This window comes from Caloenas nicobarica, chromosome 21, assembly GCF_036013445.1.
Source record: "Caloenas nicobarica isolate bCalNic1 chromosome 21, bCalNic1.hap1, whole genome shotgun sequence".
In the NCBI taxonomy this organism is placed as follows: domain Eukaryota; kingdom Metazoa; phylum Chordata; class Aves; order Columbiformes; family Columbidae; genus Caloenas; species Caloenas nicobarica.
The window spans coordinates 3,309,808-3,326,057 of NC_088265.1; the positions used below are offsets into that span (position 1 = coordinate 3,309,808).

Below are 16,250 nucleotides of genomic sequence, written 5' to 3' on the forward strand. Positions count from 1 at the left end.
CCACCATTCTTCCCCAGAGGATGCTTCCATGCAGATTATTTTCACCAGGGCATTTCATGCCGAGGTAATGGTCCCCACCAACTACACATATATGTGCTGTATAGGAGCAGCACGTGGGATCATGAACCAGGTGAGAGCACTTGCATCAACCTTGAACCACGTTTTTGGGAAAGCAGGTGGCTGTTGGAAGCTGAGGTGGCTTTAGCCCTACAAAAACCCCCTCAAAGTGGCCCCAAAAGCCCCTAAAAGTGGCCCAAAAGCAGCTGTGAGCCCGCAGGCAGCATGGGATGGTGAGAGGAGGCGGCTGCCCGGCCGACGGCGGGGCCAGCGAGGAAGGAATGCAATGGGTTTGATAAGGAAGGAATAATAATAATAACCTTTTCTGCTGGGCTAGAGCTGAGCCTGCCTGTGTTTACACACAGGCAAAAAACTTCCTGAGCTGGAAGCGCAGCCTTTTCCGCTGACTCGGCCCCGTCCCTGCTTGGCCACGGCCGCTCTCGGCATTTCCCTCAATCTGGATGTTTTAAGAGAAAGCTTTTGTCTTGCCAAAGCTGTTGACTGTAACTTTATTGTCTCTGCTTGGCTGTAGGACATACCCTGAGCTGTGAAAAACACACCTGATGCTTGATTAGATCTCCTACTTTGGATACAGCCAGTAGTGCTGATTAGATAAACAATTGCCAAAAAAAAAAAAAAATTAGTGCCAATCCCAGCTCCCTGTCCTACCCCACAGTGCAAAACAAGCCTCTGCAGCAGCCGGAGCCCTTGGGAGATAAAGTAATTTCATTTTCCTGCATCTGTTCCCCTTGCAGCCAATCTTTCAAAGGTCAGATTACCCCAAACCGTAGCAAAACTGGCAGCAGTGGTTTCCAGCCTTACCTGGTGTGCATCTCTCCAGCAAACAACACCAGGAAGGGTCGGGCATCCCAAAGAGGAGGGGACTGGGCCGGTGAAGACACCCAGCCCCAAACCTCCCCCTTTCCACACAGCTCGAGCATCCTCACAAGAACAGGCACTAAAGGACCGCTGGGCATCACCCTGCAAATGCTTTGAGGCGGGAAGCATCGCTGGTTCTCGCAGTGCACGGAGTGACGAGGCCTTCCTCTTCATTGTCATCTCCATCTTCATTGCCATCTTCATCTCCATCTTCATCCTCATGCACACACACACACGCGCTCCCCGATACCAGGTCAGATCCCACTCCACAAGCCTGCACAGTCTCATTTATTTACCCGGTAATTAACCGGGCATCTTAAACATCACAAAAGTCAAACGCCGAGATTTAATAACACGCCCTGCGCCGCTTGTCCTGCAGACGTGTGTGTTGAAAGACACAGAACAAGCCACAGCCCTTAGTCATAGCATTTCTGTTGGGAAACAACCTCTCCATGAGGCGTTGTCCTTTCATCACGCTGGCACAGCCAGAGCCGCGTCCCGGTGGGATAAACACGCTGTTGTTCCAAGGACACAACAGAGAAGCTGATTTTTAATACTTTTTTTTTTTTTTTTTTTTTTCTCTCCAACCTGGGTTATTTACAATGAGATTTGGGAGAAGCCATTTCCACCAAAACAAACCAAAACCTGAAATATTTTAAACCGTGTTTAAATGACTCTTGCACCCACGAAAACAGCTCCACATAATGATGGACATTGCTGTCGTTCTTATAAGCACTGTACCAGAAAAGGTTGCGGTAAATTCCCTAGAGAGAGGGTAGATCGGCTTCAAGGGCCGTTTTTTGTCCTTATTTTGGATGTGGAGGTCGCTGCTGGTGCCAGCACAGACTGCGATCCGAGTGACCTCTGCTGAAGTGCAACCTCTCGGGGTCTTGCACAGCAACACTGGGCTTGCACGACAGCAGCTTTGGCTCCCTAAAAACAAGCTGCACTTGCTTGGGATCGACCCCAAGCCCAGCCCTGGTCTCCCCAGCTCTCCCCGCACGTAGCTCAATGATGCATTTTGCAGCTCCGCTTGCCCGGGAGCAGGATCTGTGCAGAGCTGCAGGATCTGCTCCTGCTGCTGGGATTTTGGGGTTGCCCTTCACTTGCCAAAGCAAAAATACTCCATGTACCCAATGCAGAAACACCCACAGCAGGGCCAGGTTTCTGCCCAACACTGCATCCCACTGGGAGCATCTTTTATTCCCAAAGTCCTACAGCTGTATCAAATGTTCATCTCATTAAATGATTGATTGCTGGCTCTGCCTCGTCAAATGCCGTCTCCAGTCTCTGACAGGAAGAGACCGGGGAAGATTTTTTTTTTTTTACTCTAAAACAACCACCTGCGTACTGGTAGGACTGAAAAAAGAAACAAGTTTGAGCTCTATTCACATTTCAGCTTTCAATTCGTTGTGGAAAGTTTTACACAGAGCTTCAGCAAATTCTGCTGGAGTAGGAAACACTAAAGACCTAAAGCACGAGGAGGGGGATTAAATGCCTGATGTTCTCAAAAGAGGAAGAAATCCTGCACTTAAACGTGAGATAAAAAACAACTCAACCAAAATTCTTGGAAACCCGAGAGGTCTTTGTCACTGAAATTTAACTATTTTAATCAGCCTAACATACTGCCACCAAAAATTTGGGCTGCTTGGAGTCTGGCTCAAGGCTTCTGTAGCTTCAATCTGCCTCTGCTTCAGAGCTGTTCGGGGTAAAGGGCACTTGCATTTCCCATTCTCTTCTAACAACAAAAGCAGAGAACAGCTGCAAAAAAGTGTCTTGTGTGGTCAACGGGAGAAGCAGGAGGAGCCACAGAAGCAGGTTTTTGGCAGCTCCGGCGCTTAATGTGCCGATTTTGAAGTTCTTCACAGAAATAATAACCAAAACAACAACAACAACAATTCTGCAATTCCCTAATTGTCCATAGAAAACTCTCACCCTCTCTCTTCTCCCGCATCCCCGAGGATGCTCCTGTTGCCCGGTTCACATCTCGGTGTCGGCGGGGCTGTGCTGCCTGGCCGAGTGCCCGTTTTTGGAGGACGCTTGGCCGTTCTCCCGAGTCCCACCGTTGAGGTTTGGCTTCTCCTGCACCTCAGCTTGCTCCTGGGAGGGCGTCATCAACAGCGTGTTCCCCTGGCTCCCGTTCTCCGCGTAATACGGGTCTTCAGCCTAAACAGGTACATAAATCACGAAAGGCAGAGTTAGGGAAGGGAAAGGGCTGATGGCAACTGGCTTTGATTGCAGGCAGCGGTTTGGCTGCCGGTGCTTCCTGAACAGGAGGGACAAACAACTTGCAGGCATGGGAACCTGCTCTTGCTGACCAGAAGGGCAACAGAGCGCCTGAATCATGCCGTGGCAAGATGAAGCAAGAAAACTTTAGCCAGGAACTGCTTTTTTTAAATTTTTTTTAATTTTTTTTTAATTTTTTTTTTTTTTCTCCTGGACCTGAAAAGAGAAGCTGTCAGTTTTTGTTGTTTTCTCATAACCAGGTTTTGGAGCTGACCCTGCCATGGGTTTGCAAAGCTACACCGTGACAGACCGCCTCTGCTTTCCACATTGGCCAAGTCGGGATCACCATTGAATGAAAGCTATGGAAATAGTCTCTTTTACTTATTTATTTTTTTTTTCTTTCCTAGTCCTTTCTTTCAGCCTGTAAATAGACATAAGCTCACAGCAAGGTGCCAGCAGAGGTGCAGGACGGTGTGCCAGCAGATGCAAAGACACGCTGCGTGGCTTGGTACCGCTACTGCTATGCTGTTTCCCCCAAAATAAGACAGGGTCTTATATTAATTTTTGCTCCCAAAGATGCCTTTTTTTACATGTATAGCTGCCTGGACATTATTTAAATTAACCTTTTTTTAATGAACTGTAACTAGGGCTTATTTTTGGAGTAGGGCTTATATTTCGAGCATCCTCAAAAATGCTGAAAAATCACACTAGGGCTTAGCGTGGGTCTTATTTTTGGGGAAACAGGGTATGAGGAGCAGAGGCCTCTGGAGACCCAGAGCACCACAGAGCTGCCTCCGTTCCCCACCACGAGCACCCCGCATGTGTTGGACCATGGCAGGTCCGACAGCAACGCAGTGAGCACTGGTGGTCCCGGGCTGCGTGTGCAAATTCCCAGCTGGTAGCAGATACGAGAGGCATGTGAAAGCGTCTCTCCTTGTCTGCTCGGCAGCATCCAGCACCCAGAGCAAACTGCCGAGCTTCCCATGGTTTCCCTCAGCCCCTTTGCTGACTTCCTTGGTTCCCCATCTGCAGGTTTTGGGAACATCCTTTCTGGCCATGAAATAACCTCCTGGCTTCCCAGGACACAACTGGTCAAACACCCACGGGCAGCGATGGGTAAAAGCACGGCCCGGTCCTCACTTTACAGAGGGCTTGTGTTCCTAAAAGTTGCTGGTGGGGAATGGTCCTCAGCGTTCAGCCTGCCTGGAAAGGGGAAAATAGAAATAGGAATTTTCTTTTTCTTTCTTTCTTAATATATTTTATTACCATGGCTTGTTAAGTGAGGGGAGGAATAGCCTTTATTACAGCATCGGTACAAAACAGACACGTAACTCAAATGCAGCGAACGGAAAGTTAAAGTGCATCACTTTTAATGACAAATTTATAAGGTTTTGATGTCTCTGGAGGGGTCTTGCTGGGTGAGTTCTTACTGCTGAGCAAAAATAACTGTTAGACCTAGAAGTACAAGCGAGAAAGGGGTGGTTTTCCCACAGGAGCAACCAGCTAAGAGTTCATTTCAGAAGGCAAGAGTTGTTTCCCTTCACCCTGTATGGTCTGGCATCCCTGCTCCAGCCCTTTGCCTTGCCCAGGCTGACCCAACAGCCCCCCAAGACTCCCGGGTTGCTCCCTACCGGGGGTTCTGCCATCGATAAGCACTAACCAGCCTCTCGCCCGCCGGGCTCCAGCTCCGCCGCTTCATCAGGAAATATCCAGCCAAGCCCAGGAACGCCAGCATCAGTCCAGATGTGACCAAGGCGATCAGGGTCTTCTGAGAAAAATCCTGGTGGTTCCTCACGTTCCCCCGTTTAAGGGATTTTATTCCAAACTGGAAAAAAAAAAATACCGAAGAGAGCTGGGAGTCTGACAAACAGGAAACATGTGCATCTGCTGAACAGGCTTCAAACAATGCTGCTCTTCACCTCCTTGCTCAGCTTCACGTAAACAAAGCCGGGCTTTGCTACCCCAACTCCTGAGCTTTGCCCTTGCCCTCTGAGCTCTCACATCCTCAAGGTCTCTTTTCCAACCCAGCATCTTCTGTGGCACAGGGAGAATTTCCCCCTTGGGCAAAAGTGCTCAGGTCCTGAGATTTAGAGCATCCGCGCGGCCGAAAGATCTCGGAGCTGCTGCAGCTCTGCTGGCTGCCGTTTGTACAGGCACCTGGAGCTCAGCTTTACAAGCCGACGGCAGCCTCGCCAGGGCGTTGAGATGAGGAATTAATTAATGTCAGCGTGGTACTTTGAAGAAGCGGAGCACCAATTACATCCGAAGAGTAATTGTTGGGATTGAGGTCTTTATTTTTTTTTTTTTTTTTTTAAATAAAAATACTACAGAATTTTACAATTTCAAGCATTTCTGCCTTCAGTGGTTGTATTCTCTAACAGTGGTTGGCTCGAACCATCTCATGTGCCAACAAGCACCTCTGAGACGGAGGCAGGTTCAGGTCTCAACCTCAACTGACCATCTCAACATCTCTTTTCTCCAGCCATTCAGGCCACCCTTTTTTTTTTTTTTTTTTCCCCCAGCTGAATTTGCTTAAGGAATTTACCTTCTCCCAGTGAGACTCCTGGAGCATATCTGTAGCAGGATCTGCAAGGTTTAAAATATAAGAGGCGTATTACGTAGAGGTAATGTCAGCATCGACGAGCCATTGCTGAAGATGGAGGAGCCGTGAGCCCCTTCGCTGCTCTGGAGGCAACACCACGACTCCGTGGATCCAGCAAGACCCCAGAAAAAAGAGCAGGAGCTGCAGAGAAGCCACGTCCCCGCCTGTAACCGAGGATTTGTGTCCCACAGCCTCTCCCCGCAAAGCGTCCCCTCTCCCATTGCCCCGATCGAGGTCGTTATCCCGCGGTATCAGTGACAACCAGAGGAACCAGCTCGACTGACCTTTCTCCCCGACGAGGATGAGGAGCAGACAGTCACGGTCCACCTCCGATTTGGCGAGTTTGATCTGGCAGGGGGAGGGCACACGGCGGGCGCTCTCCTCGCATATCGCGCTCCACAAGTCCGATCCCTTCATCTCTAAAAAATGCTTCTGCAAAATTTCCAAAACAAACAGCCGTCGAACCAACCAAACCGACTAAATCTCCGTCTCCTGCTGGTGGTACTACTGGTAGTGTTGTGCATTGACCCCCTGCGTGTTGGTGGCTCGTCTGGGCTGTGCGGAGCTGAGCAGAAGCGATGACAAGTGACAAACGGCGCTGGCCTGGGTGTCAGACCCTCACCTCCCACTTCACTGCTGCTTTGAGCCCCGATACCAACACCTAGAAAATGGAGATGCTCATTTCTTGTTTCTTCACTTAATGATACTAAGTTAAATGAAGATATTATTAGCAACTCTTGCAAACGGCATTTAAACAAAGCTAAATTTAGGATCTGAACTGCATAGCAAGTCGCTCCAGTTTTCAGACTGAAACAGTCGCCTGAAGAGCCCTATTGTTCCAGAGTCCCAGGCAGGGGCTGGGAAAGGAGGGAAATAACAAAGAAGCATTGAGCCTTCCTGTTTAGGAAATGTCTTCAATGTTTTTGCTAGGTGGCTGATCAAAGGCTAGGCAAAATAATACAAATTTCTCACATTTTAGGGCTGACTGACCCTTGGGTGGAAGAGGAAGAGGAGTGAGGAGCTGCAGCCTTTTTCTTCTGCGGGCCAATTTCTGGGTCAGACGGGATGGGCTTTCTCCTTGGGTCTATTTTCAGCCACTGTCAGGCTTGGAGACAGAGCCCACAGTTGCTAAAAGACATTATCAGCTTCCTTAACATCCTCCCAGCTGGGGACATCATCTGAGCTTTGGCTGTGCCCGCCCCCTCGGGACAGAGACCGGCTCCAGCTGAGCCCCCCATCCTGCCCCAGAGGGTCCCCACTAATGTGGGGCTGCAAAAAACCCCTCTTGTCTCAGCGTTTTGCAGAGCCAGGCAGCTCAGAGCCTTCCTCTCTTTGCCTTAGAATTGCGTCCATATTGTGCGCAAATTGCCACCTCCTCTCAGCATACAAAAAAAAAATGAAGAAACTTATCCATGGGAGAACAACAAACAAATCATTTTCAGCTGTTTCTATAGAGCTTGGCTTGGGGTGAGAAAGGCCAAGATGGAACAAGAGACCCAAGCGTGTATTTTTCCTTTCTCTGCTGTGGAAAGAACTCATCGGAGTGTCAGAATTTCCCTTTGCAATTAGCAGCGCCGGGTGCCAGCGTATTGCTCATTTGCTTTGGGAAAGGCCAGCAGGAAAGCGGGACACGGCACGCTCCCTCCTATCTGCTCCCCTCGCAGACGCTCTTATCTGGTTCCCAGGTCCCAGGGCTGCTGAGCCTGAGCTAGTTTTTCCCCACTCGATGATTATTTGAGGTGGAAGCCTGGCAGAGGTCTGCTTTGGGCTGACACACCCAGAAAAACGCAGCTGGAAGTGGGGCAGTCGGACCCCTTTCACATGGGGGAGAGCTGAGAGGATGTGCAATTAGAAACAACTCTGTAGGATATTCTGTATGTCATATACGCACCCATTTTTGTAGTGCAGGTATGTAATGCGTATTCCATGTATCTAAACCCTGCGCTCAGGCGGTGCCGTTGCCCAGTAGATGGCACCTGTGATCAGAACCGCTCGCTCCCGGGGGAGTTCCCATGGGAATTCTTGCTGAAGTGCAGTTGCCATAAACAGGAGCAAATCTAAATGCGGCTTAATCGCCAATTTGCAGAGAAAAGCAGAGGAAGAACTCGCTCATCCTAAGTGGTGGCAGCAGGGCTGACCAGCAGAAGTAATATTAATCATCGTCATTTTATAGCCAGGGCATTGCCAAACCTGCTGTCCCACAAGATCCAGCACCATCTGCCCCCTGTTGCAGGCTGCATCTCCTGTATGAAAGATTTCTTCCCTTCCACGCACAATAGTGTCTCAGCTGGGCCCTTTTCTGCTTTTACAAATCCCTCATTTTTGGAGCACAAGGCCAAGGGCAGTTACAGAATGCCTGGGATTCCCTTAGGAGTTGTGCAGATGGGAACACTGATCTGCCATCCATGCTCCTGTTTTCTTTCCTAGGGCGGCTGGCAAGACAAAAAAAGGCTATCGCCTTCCCAACAGGGAAGAGGAAGAAGAAGAACAAAGGCAATTTCCCCTTAAACATGGTGGGAGGTACTTTAGAAGCTAAACTGACCCAGAGCTTACTCATGAAAAAGGAGATTTTATGCAAGCAGCGGGTGGCATTTCCCCTGGGACTGCTGTGGTTGTCCCTTTGGGATGCTCCCGGGACTGCTGGGATCATCCCTTTGGGATGCTCCCGGGACTGCTGGGATCATCCCTTTGGGATGCTCCCGGGACTGCTGTGGTTGTCCCTTTGGGATGCTCCTGGGACTGCTGTGATCATCCCTTTGGGATGCTCCCGGGACTGCTGGGATCATCCCTTTGGGATGCTCCCGGGACTGCTGTGGTTGTCCCTTTGGGATGCTCCCGGGACTGCTGGGATCATCCCTTTGGGATGCTCCCGGGACTGCTGGGATCATCCCCACCTCCGCCAGCCTGGCACAGCTCAGATGCTGTGCCCCAGGGGTAACAGTGTGAGCTCCCCACCCCAAACCAACCCCCCAGGTGCAGTGGGGGACCCCATCGCTGCAAGCCTGAGGGCACCGCAGGAACCTGCCCTTGGCTATTTGCTTGCAGCCCCCTCCTCCTGCATGTCCTCCCCCCAGAGATGCATGTCCACCCGTAGCTGCAACTCACACAAGTGTTGGACTCGTTGAGCTGCAAGCAGATGGCTCCTGTGTCACTCACTTCTTTGACATTGTGGCATGTGATGGGCTGGAAGGTAAAAAAAAAAAAAAACCAAAACAACAAACAAACCAAAACACAGTGAATTCTTGGGGATTTGTGAGGCGAGTTCAGTCTTCTCACAGTCCCACATCCCACGGTCCCACAGCTGCATCCTCACCTTTGGGCTGCTGCCGCCTGTGTGCGGTGACGTGGTGGTACCCGAGGCGGGAAGATGCTTTGAGGTGGCAGCATCACTCATCAGAGCTGGCGTGGAGCCTGGGGTTTCTGCCACCGTGCTCGGTCCTGTCACTGGGCTCTCGGTTGTGGGGACCCCTTGGCTTCCAAGTTCCGGCCCCGAGGGGGTGCCCAGCACCAGTGTGGGGGCCTGGCTGGGCTGCGAGCTCGTCCGCTCGCTGCTGAGCTCCAGGGACGTGGGGCTGGCTGCCAGGGACTCGGCCGCAGCTTCGGTTTTGAAGCAATGCAATGAAAAGGATACATGAGAAAGCTTAAGTCCTCTAAAATCAATGCGTGGCATTGCGATGACTGAAGTACAATATTGATTTGTCATAGCCAGCGGTACCAGAACGTGTTATTGACTGTATAAGAAACGCGCATTAGACTTGCTTCAGTTACCTAATTGTTACATGCGCGTTATAATCTGTTTACAATGGGCTAATTTCCTGGGCATACACTACGCCACAGCAAGGATGCCATTGCCCGACCTTCCCTACATTACCCTCACCTCCTCCTTGACCCAGCATCTGCAGAAAGATGTTCTGATTCCAAACAGAACAGAAAGGCACCGTCCATCTGTGCAACGGTCCCTGCTTCACAGCCCTTCAGAGCTTATCAGAAAGGCTGGCAGACCCCTCCTGGGTGCCATTTGCTGAGCAAAGAATAAGTACGTTGAAATAAAAGATGAATGAGCATTTTGCCCCATCATCTCTTGGCTGTTTTAAAAAGGATGGGTCTAAGCCACCCGTCCTGAAGCCAGAAGGGTCAGGCTGCCCCAGGCGGGATTTTCTGCACAGGATTAAAGTTATTACCATCCCATCAGGCTCTTTTTTGAGAGCACAACCTGGACACTGACCAAGCAGTTTCTGAGGGCAAGCTGTACCTGTGCACTTCATAAATCTGACTATTAGCGCAAACGCTACCAGCAGCCACGGGGAGAGTGAGGGGAGCGATTACCAGATGTCTCGGGCGTTGGGCCAGCGCTGCTGGGGACTCCGGTGGCCGCGGTGGCTGCCGCGCTGCTGGTACCTTTTGGCTCGGTGGCCGGGACCGTCGATGCGGGGGTGTCCGTCGGGCTCCCAGAAGCGTTGCCTGGGGTGGAGGAAGGTGTTTTAGGGGCTGCCGAACCTCCATCCCAGCCCCAAGCCCCTGCCTGCCCCCGTGGGTCCCTGTAGGCAGGGCGGGGAGGCATTAGCTGCTTTCACAAATTCACTTTCTTCTTGCCCCAAAATGGCAGGCTGCCTTAGAGCTCATATGGGAGAAGCTCGGAGACTAAACATTTCATCTGGGCGAGTACCAAACTTTGGTGTGGCCCTTGCAGAGGCTCCGGGGCAGCGCTGGGGAAGGGCAGGCTCGTTTCTACCCCCATCCTGCCCCATCCTCAGGCTTATCGAGGGATGCAAAAAGCTCTGCACAAAGCTGGATTTCATAGGAGGTTGGGCTTATAATCCTTGGAGGAAAGACTCAGGCCTTGGAACAGATCGCTTGCGCGCCTCAGGAAAAAAATAAGTTGGATTTGCAGTTGCAGGCACAATCTCAAAGTAAATAGAAACATTCCCATTGGCCAGGGATCAGCTCTGACTCATGAGCAAAAACATCTTTGGAGGTAAAACAGAATGTTTGGAGAATGGTTTGCTGTTCTAACTTAAAGTTTATATATTGCTTCCTGGTGTGTTACAAAGATGACACTTCCAGCTTTTCCTTCTGAAATGAGCTATGCGAGTCAGTGAAAACGCACTTTTTTTCACATTTCTTAACCTTTTCTATCCTTAAGATCTATCTCCAGTTTTAACAAACAGCTTCACTCCCTATTCCAGGGCTGTTTAAGATTCTTATCCAGACGCTAAAGAGAAAATAATACCAAATGCATTGTTTCATTTGTATTTGTGCCCAGGGGAGCCTGAGCTCCAAGAAGAGTTACTTCATCCTTCCAAACAACCCTCGGAGATGGAGCAGCACTGACAGGTCCCGATCAACACGCATTTCTGGGTTGCACGCCGCAGCATCGTGCACCGCAGCATCCTCCTGCCAGCGATTTTTGTACATTGGGATGCTCATACTTTGCTGGACCACGTCCAGAGGGCCTGGACGGTTGGTGAAGAGCGAAGCCTGAGATCACAGCGCATTTTGGCAACGGGCAGGTACATCCCATCCCTCCCGATCCCATCGTGTTCCGTCCCATCCCCATCCCCACTGCAGCTGCTCTGGGCGCGGGAGCACGGGGGGGAAACGGGGGCCCTGCTGAGGTTCAGCGCAGGTGGCTGGAGCTGGGATTTAACTTCTGGCACAGCTTCTATTTCAGAGAGAAGTTTCTCCTCTCCGAGGCAATTCAGTTCCAACTGGTTAAATCACCAAGTTTTTCTGATGAATTTTAACAAATCAAAAGCAGGAGGCATGACTGCCTGCCCAGAATAATGAGTAGCACAAAGTCAGAGCCAGGCTTGGCATCCAGCTTTGTGTTTGCATGGACATTAGCAGGAAACTTTACATCACTAGAACAATATAGCGCCTGGACTTGACCTCCCCAAGTGCCACAGCCACCCAAGTACCTTTTAACTGTTCCAGATGTTTGTAAAGCACCAGAGGTATTTCTAATCAAAGCCTTTTCACCACTGAATATCATAAATTGAAGCCTGGATTATTGCCTGGTGTAATTCATGAGAAGACTTGTCACATAGTATTTCTTTTTCTTTCCTTTGTCGTAGTGTGTGCAGGCACTTTTATAGAAAACACAGCTAAGTTTTTTGAAACCTTAGGGCTCATGAGATAAATAACGACCCAGATGTGAGCTGGATAATCTGCATGGTGCTCAGCTAAAGTGGGTCATTTATTGCACCACACATTTTTACTAGCTTTGCTAAACTTTGTCAATTTGTTAGTATTAAGGGTTGGAGAGTTTAAGCCAAGCCATTTATTAACTTTGAAGAAATCTTCGCGTGGTAGTGCCAGCATACGGAGAGGAAAAGCATGCAGATATGCGAAAGAAAACTGTACTCCATAGTACCTATTGTATTTACCTGTCTAGCTTTTAAAAAGTAAATGCTTCTGATTTTTAAAGATATTTCAGTAATAGTGCTTAGGAAGTATGTCGTTTCAAAACAAATGAAAAAAAAAAGCAACAATATAAATTGTTGAAGTAGCTGATTTGGTCCAACACATCCCTGAGCACTAAACCAGGACGGCAACAGGCAAAATTCTGCAGTGGCAAAGACTCAGGAAACAGCAGAAAAGTTTCCATAAATCATGCCCTACTCTGCACCCGCAACAAATCAAACACGGGGGTTTCTCCCCTGCAGCCCCATCCCTACCAGGTGGAAGGTGCAACTCCAGGGGATTACCAGGCAGGAATTTCACCCCGTGCCGATAAACGAATCTCTGTGCAAACCTTGTGCAAACTGGGTGCTTATTTGCGTGCCTTGAACTTTTCTATGTGTTTAACAAAGTGTTTTCCCAGGCTCAGCCAGTGCACCCCAGGGTCAGGGCGGACCCGGCGCCTCGGTCCGGCCGGTCCCAGCGGCTGCAGAAGAGGAGGGTGAGGAAGCCGGGGAGCTCCGCGGCCTCCAGCTGCATCGCTCCCGCTTTTCCAGTCCTGCTGCTCTCAGCCATGTGGCAGGAATTCAAGCGGGTGGAGCCCTCTTCCCTCTGGAAATATCTGATAAAAAAAAAAAAAAAAAAAAAATCCCTTCCCTCCCCCTTTTTCCTTCTCCCAGACAGGATATGGGTGTGGGGCCGCAGGCACGCAGGGCGCACGGGCTGGGGGGCTGTGAGCAGCCCCCCGAGCCCCCTGCTGCTGGACCAAGGGTTTCCTTGGGCTTGGGAGCTCTCTGGCACCTTCCCAGGGACCGGGGTTGCCCCTGGCTTAAGCGGTTACGATGTGCAGCCCTTTAAAGGATGTTAAACTCAAGCGGCTGGGAGTTTTAAGGTCCCTTTTTCTTCCCGGATTTTTAGAGCTTGTAGAAGGAACGGAGGAAAGAAAAAAAAAAACCACCTTAAAATTACAAGAAAATAGATTCTTTTTAAAAATCAAGTTGGCCAGAGAATAATTTAAAAAATATATTAAAAGATAAAATATTTTTTAAAAGGTTTGCATTAGGTTCAAATAGAATATATGTTCTCTTTTCCACGTACGTTCTGAGACAGGCACAGGACAGCTCCCCATGCGATTTATCAATACCCAATTTTGCCACCACGAGCCGCCCGCGGCATCACCCCACAGCTTGGGCAGAGGGTCCTCGAGTGTCCCCGAGTGTCCCCGGAACATCAGCCCGCTCCGCGGAGCAGGGACGGGCGCAAACCTCTCCCGCACTCATCGCAACCCCGCAGCTCCCCGAAGGATCCGGCAAACCCAGAACTGAGGATTTCTTATGCGATTTGCTCCCTGGACGAGGCTGCTCGTTGCTCTGGAGTCAGATCAAAATTAGCAGCTAAGTGGTACCCAGCTCCATCCTTCCCATGCCCTGTCCACACGTGGCAATTGTAGACCTGGCCCGGTGTGACACGGGGTTTATTTTCCCTGTAAAATGTGTGTTTTTAGCTGAAACTGGCCATTCTACCCTCGTCAGCGCTGCCAGGAGCCAACCTGAGCACAAACCTCCCAGAACTGGGATTTCTATTGGGAGCTGCACAACTGGAACCTTTGTTTAATTCGCTTGGGGTCCCCAAAGAGGTGACAAGAATCTGGTTTCTCTCTGCTCTGCACAGCAGAAATAAACACCCAACAGAAATAAACCTCCTCGACTTTCCAGGGAGTGCTAATAAAGCGCTAGAACATCCTGCAGAAATGTGGAGCATCGGCTGTGCCAGCACAATGAATGACACTTTGCAACATTAAACCCCCTGTCGCCCGGTAGATTTGTCTTTACAAAGGCAAAGCTTTTTATCACTTTTGTATCACTTTTGCTTTGTACTACAAGGAATTCGGATTTTGCACTTCAGGTAAACACCTTCGTCTTACACCCTCACTCACTGTTCGCTTCAGCCCATCCAGACAGTCCTGAATTCTATTTCTCTCATATAAAATAGGGTTCTTTTCCTCCTTGTAAAATTAACATAGACTGGAAGGTCAGGCACAACAGCTCGGGTGAGCGATACACCTTGGCAGCAAAGAAAACATGAAAGGAGCACCGTGAAAAAGAAGAACAAAATACAGCAAATTCTTTCAATAGATCTAGTCGTTCACATTCATGTGAGTAAGGAAAAATTACATTTGAGGAGACACCCGCAGGTTCCTGGCTCCTGTCCCAGCACACTATGCAGCACACGGAGCGCTGCTTCTCTTTTTATTACTTTATGGCTGTTGGGTTTGGGACAAAATGATCATATTCCTCTAAAATATAACCCCTTAAAAAGTACTACCTAGAGAAAATCTCTGTGTTACTATTCACTTTTTCATACCATGAATATTTGAAGCGCTGGAATAGGAGATTTTAATATTTATGGAGATTCATTTGATTTTCAGAAACTGTTCCCACCACAGAACAAAAGGCTGATTTACACCAGTGCAGCCTGAGAAACAACTGGAACCGTGGCTGCAATCCACAGCTTTGCATGCTGCATTTGCATCCCCTGGTGTCATCTGCAATATTACAGGGAGCTCTAATATCCCGATTCCTTTTCAACCCAGCAGCATTTTCTGTTTGCAGCACGTTGGCCAGGATGTCTGCTGTTGTTCTGCAAAACGTCCCTGCAATGGGAAATTGCAGCCTCCACTAAATGCATGTTAAAATACATCCTCCCAAGCTGCTATTTCAGAAGTTATAGAGAAGTTGCCCCATGCGTTGTCATTGTCACGCTGTCACTGTCACCCGCGTATTTGCTGCAGTCGGTACTCACCAGACAACTCCACCACACAGAAGGCGATCCAGAAAAGCTGCCTCCACTTCATTCTTTTCAAATTTCCCAAGAACAGCATTCCTGCTCACAGCTCCCACTCCAACTGGCTCTGGCTGGGACAGCTCTTGGGTTTTCAGTCCTGCAGCAGCTCTGAGCTCATGTAACTTGGTTGGAGTTCAAGCCTTTTTGAGATCACTCGCTTGTGGGGTGGGTTTCTCTTCAGGGGTTGTGCTTATGGTTCAAGACTGCGAGGTGGAGTTTCTCCGATTTGAATTTCACGGTTTTATACGGTTCATGGCAACCTCACTATCACTTAGGTCATTTTCTCCTCCCCACTTTCCTGCCAGCAGCTTCAAAATAAACAAAAGAACAACCCTCTCCCCAGCAAAGGATCCCAAAGCCTCCCTGGGCTTAACTCTTTCCTGAGAGCTGCTGGTTTTCCCGTTCCAAGTGAAGGCTCCAGCTGGAAGGAAGGATTACGGTGGAGCCTGCTGCTAAACTTCCCTCGAAGCCAAGTAAACACAACCTGATGGGAGCAGAGAAGTGGAGAAACCCCAGGTCCAGCTGCTGGCAGCGAGCCCCGTGCCTGGTCCCAGGGCTGTGCTGCGGCCAATGCTCTGGGAAAGGGGGGAAACTCTGAAAACTGGCTTCGGAATCAGAAATTTTCTCAGCAAATTAAGCAAGGAACTCAAGGATGCAAAATCATCACTGACCTGAAGAGAAGTTAACTCCATTAGCTTCACTAAATTGACTTGGGTCAAACAGCGAGCGCGGATGAAATGGTCTAGAGAAGGTCTGGGGGAGAGGAAAACCCACAAGCAAAAGCTTCTGCCTGAAACCTGGAGCAGAAGAGAGACTCGAGACTAATAAATAACTTCCTGGAGCACTTTTCCATTAATAACGCATTCTAGAAATATTAAAAGCAGTGTAGAAATGTTGACTTCAGTTTTATTACCAGGCTGAGCTTGACCAAGTGGAAATGGTTGGTCCTGGCTCTCTGGTTCTCCAGTGGTTGCACCACAGATGTGTGTGGGACCAGCCTGGGAACCGGCAGGACGGGGCCGAGTCAATGCATCCTAACATGGCCTTAAAGAAACATGAGTATCTCCAGAAGTATGGATTTAAAAATAAAAAGAATTAAAAAAAAAAAACTTTGATGTTTCCATTTCTTGATTTTTGTGTCTCGGGACACCAAAGACAACAGAAATATCTTAGTAAAAATATTGGCGTTTGGGGATTAAAAAAAAAAAAAAACGTTCATTTGGGAAACAACTCTAGTGGAGTC

At 49.3% G+C, this 16,250-nt stretch overlaps 1 protein-coding gene across 1 annotated transcript; it reads right to left on the reverse strand.

The window, feature by feature from the left end:
* Positions 1-1,215: 1,215 nt before the first annotated feature.
* CD34 (CD34 molecule) lies at positions 1,216-15,241 on the reverse strand. Its single transcript, XM_065649694.1, has 8 exons — positions 14,966-15,241; positions 10,091-10,225; positions 9,078-9,361; positions 8,870-8,947; positions 6,049-6,196; positions 5,708-5,748; positions 4,823-4,987; positions 1,216-3,102 (listed from the first exon to the last, which is right to left on the reverse strand). The coding sequence occupies exons 1-8, from the start codon at positions 15,042-15,044 to the stop codon at positions 2,917-2,919; spliced, it is 1,116 nt and encodes a 371-aa protein (XP_065505766.1). The 5' UTR covers positions 15,045-15,241; the 3' UTR covers positions 1,216-2,916.
* Positions 15,242-16,250: the final 1,009 nt, after the last annotated feature.

Bases quoted from the DNA above. Each gene is read 5' to 3' on its own strand.
- CD34 (XM_065649694.1), bottom strand. From the start codon at position 15,044: ATGCTGTTCTTGGGAAATTTGAAAAGAATGAAGTGGAGGCAGCTTTTC. The intron at 9,362-10,090 runs GTAATCGCTCCC...TCAAAACCGAAG, and splicing joins CCCAACGCCCGAGACATCTG to CTGCGGCCGAGTCCCTGGCA. The intron at 5,749-6,048 runs GTCAGTCGAGCT...TAAACCTTGCAG, and splicing joins CATCCTCGTCGGGGAGAAAG to ATCCTGCTACAGATATGCTC.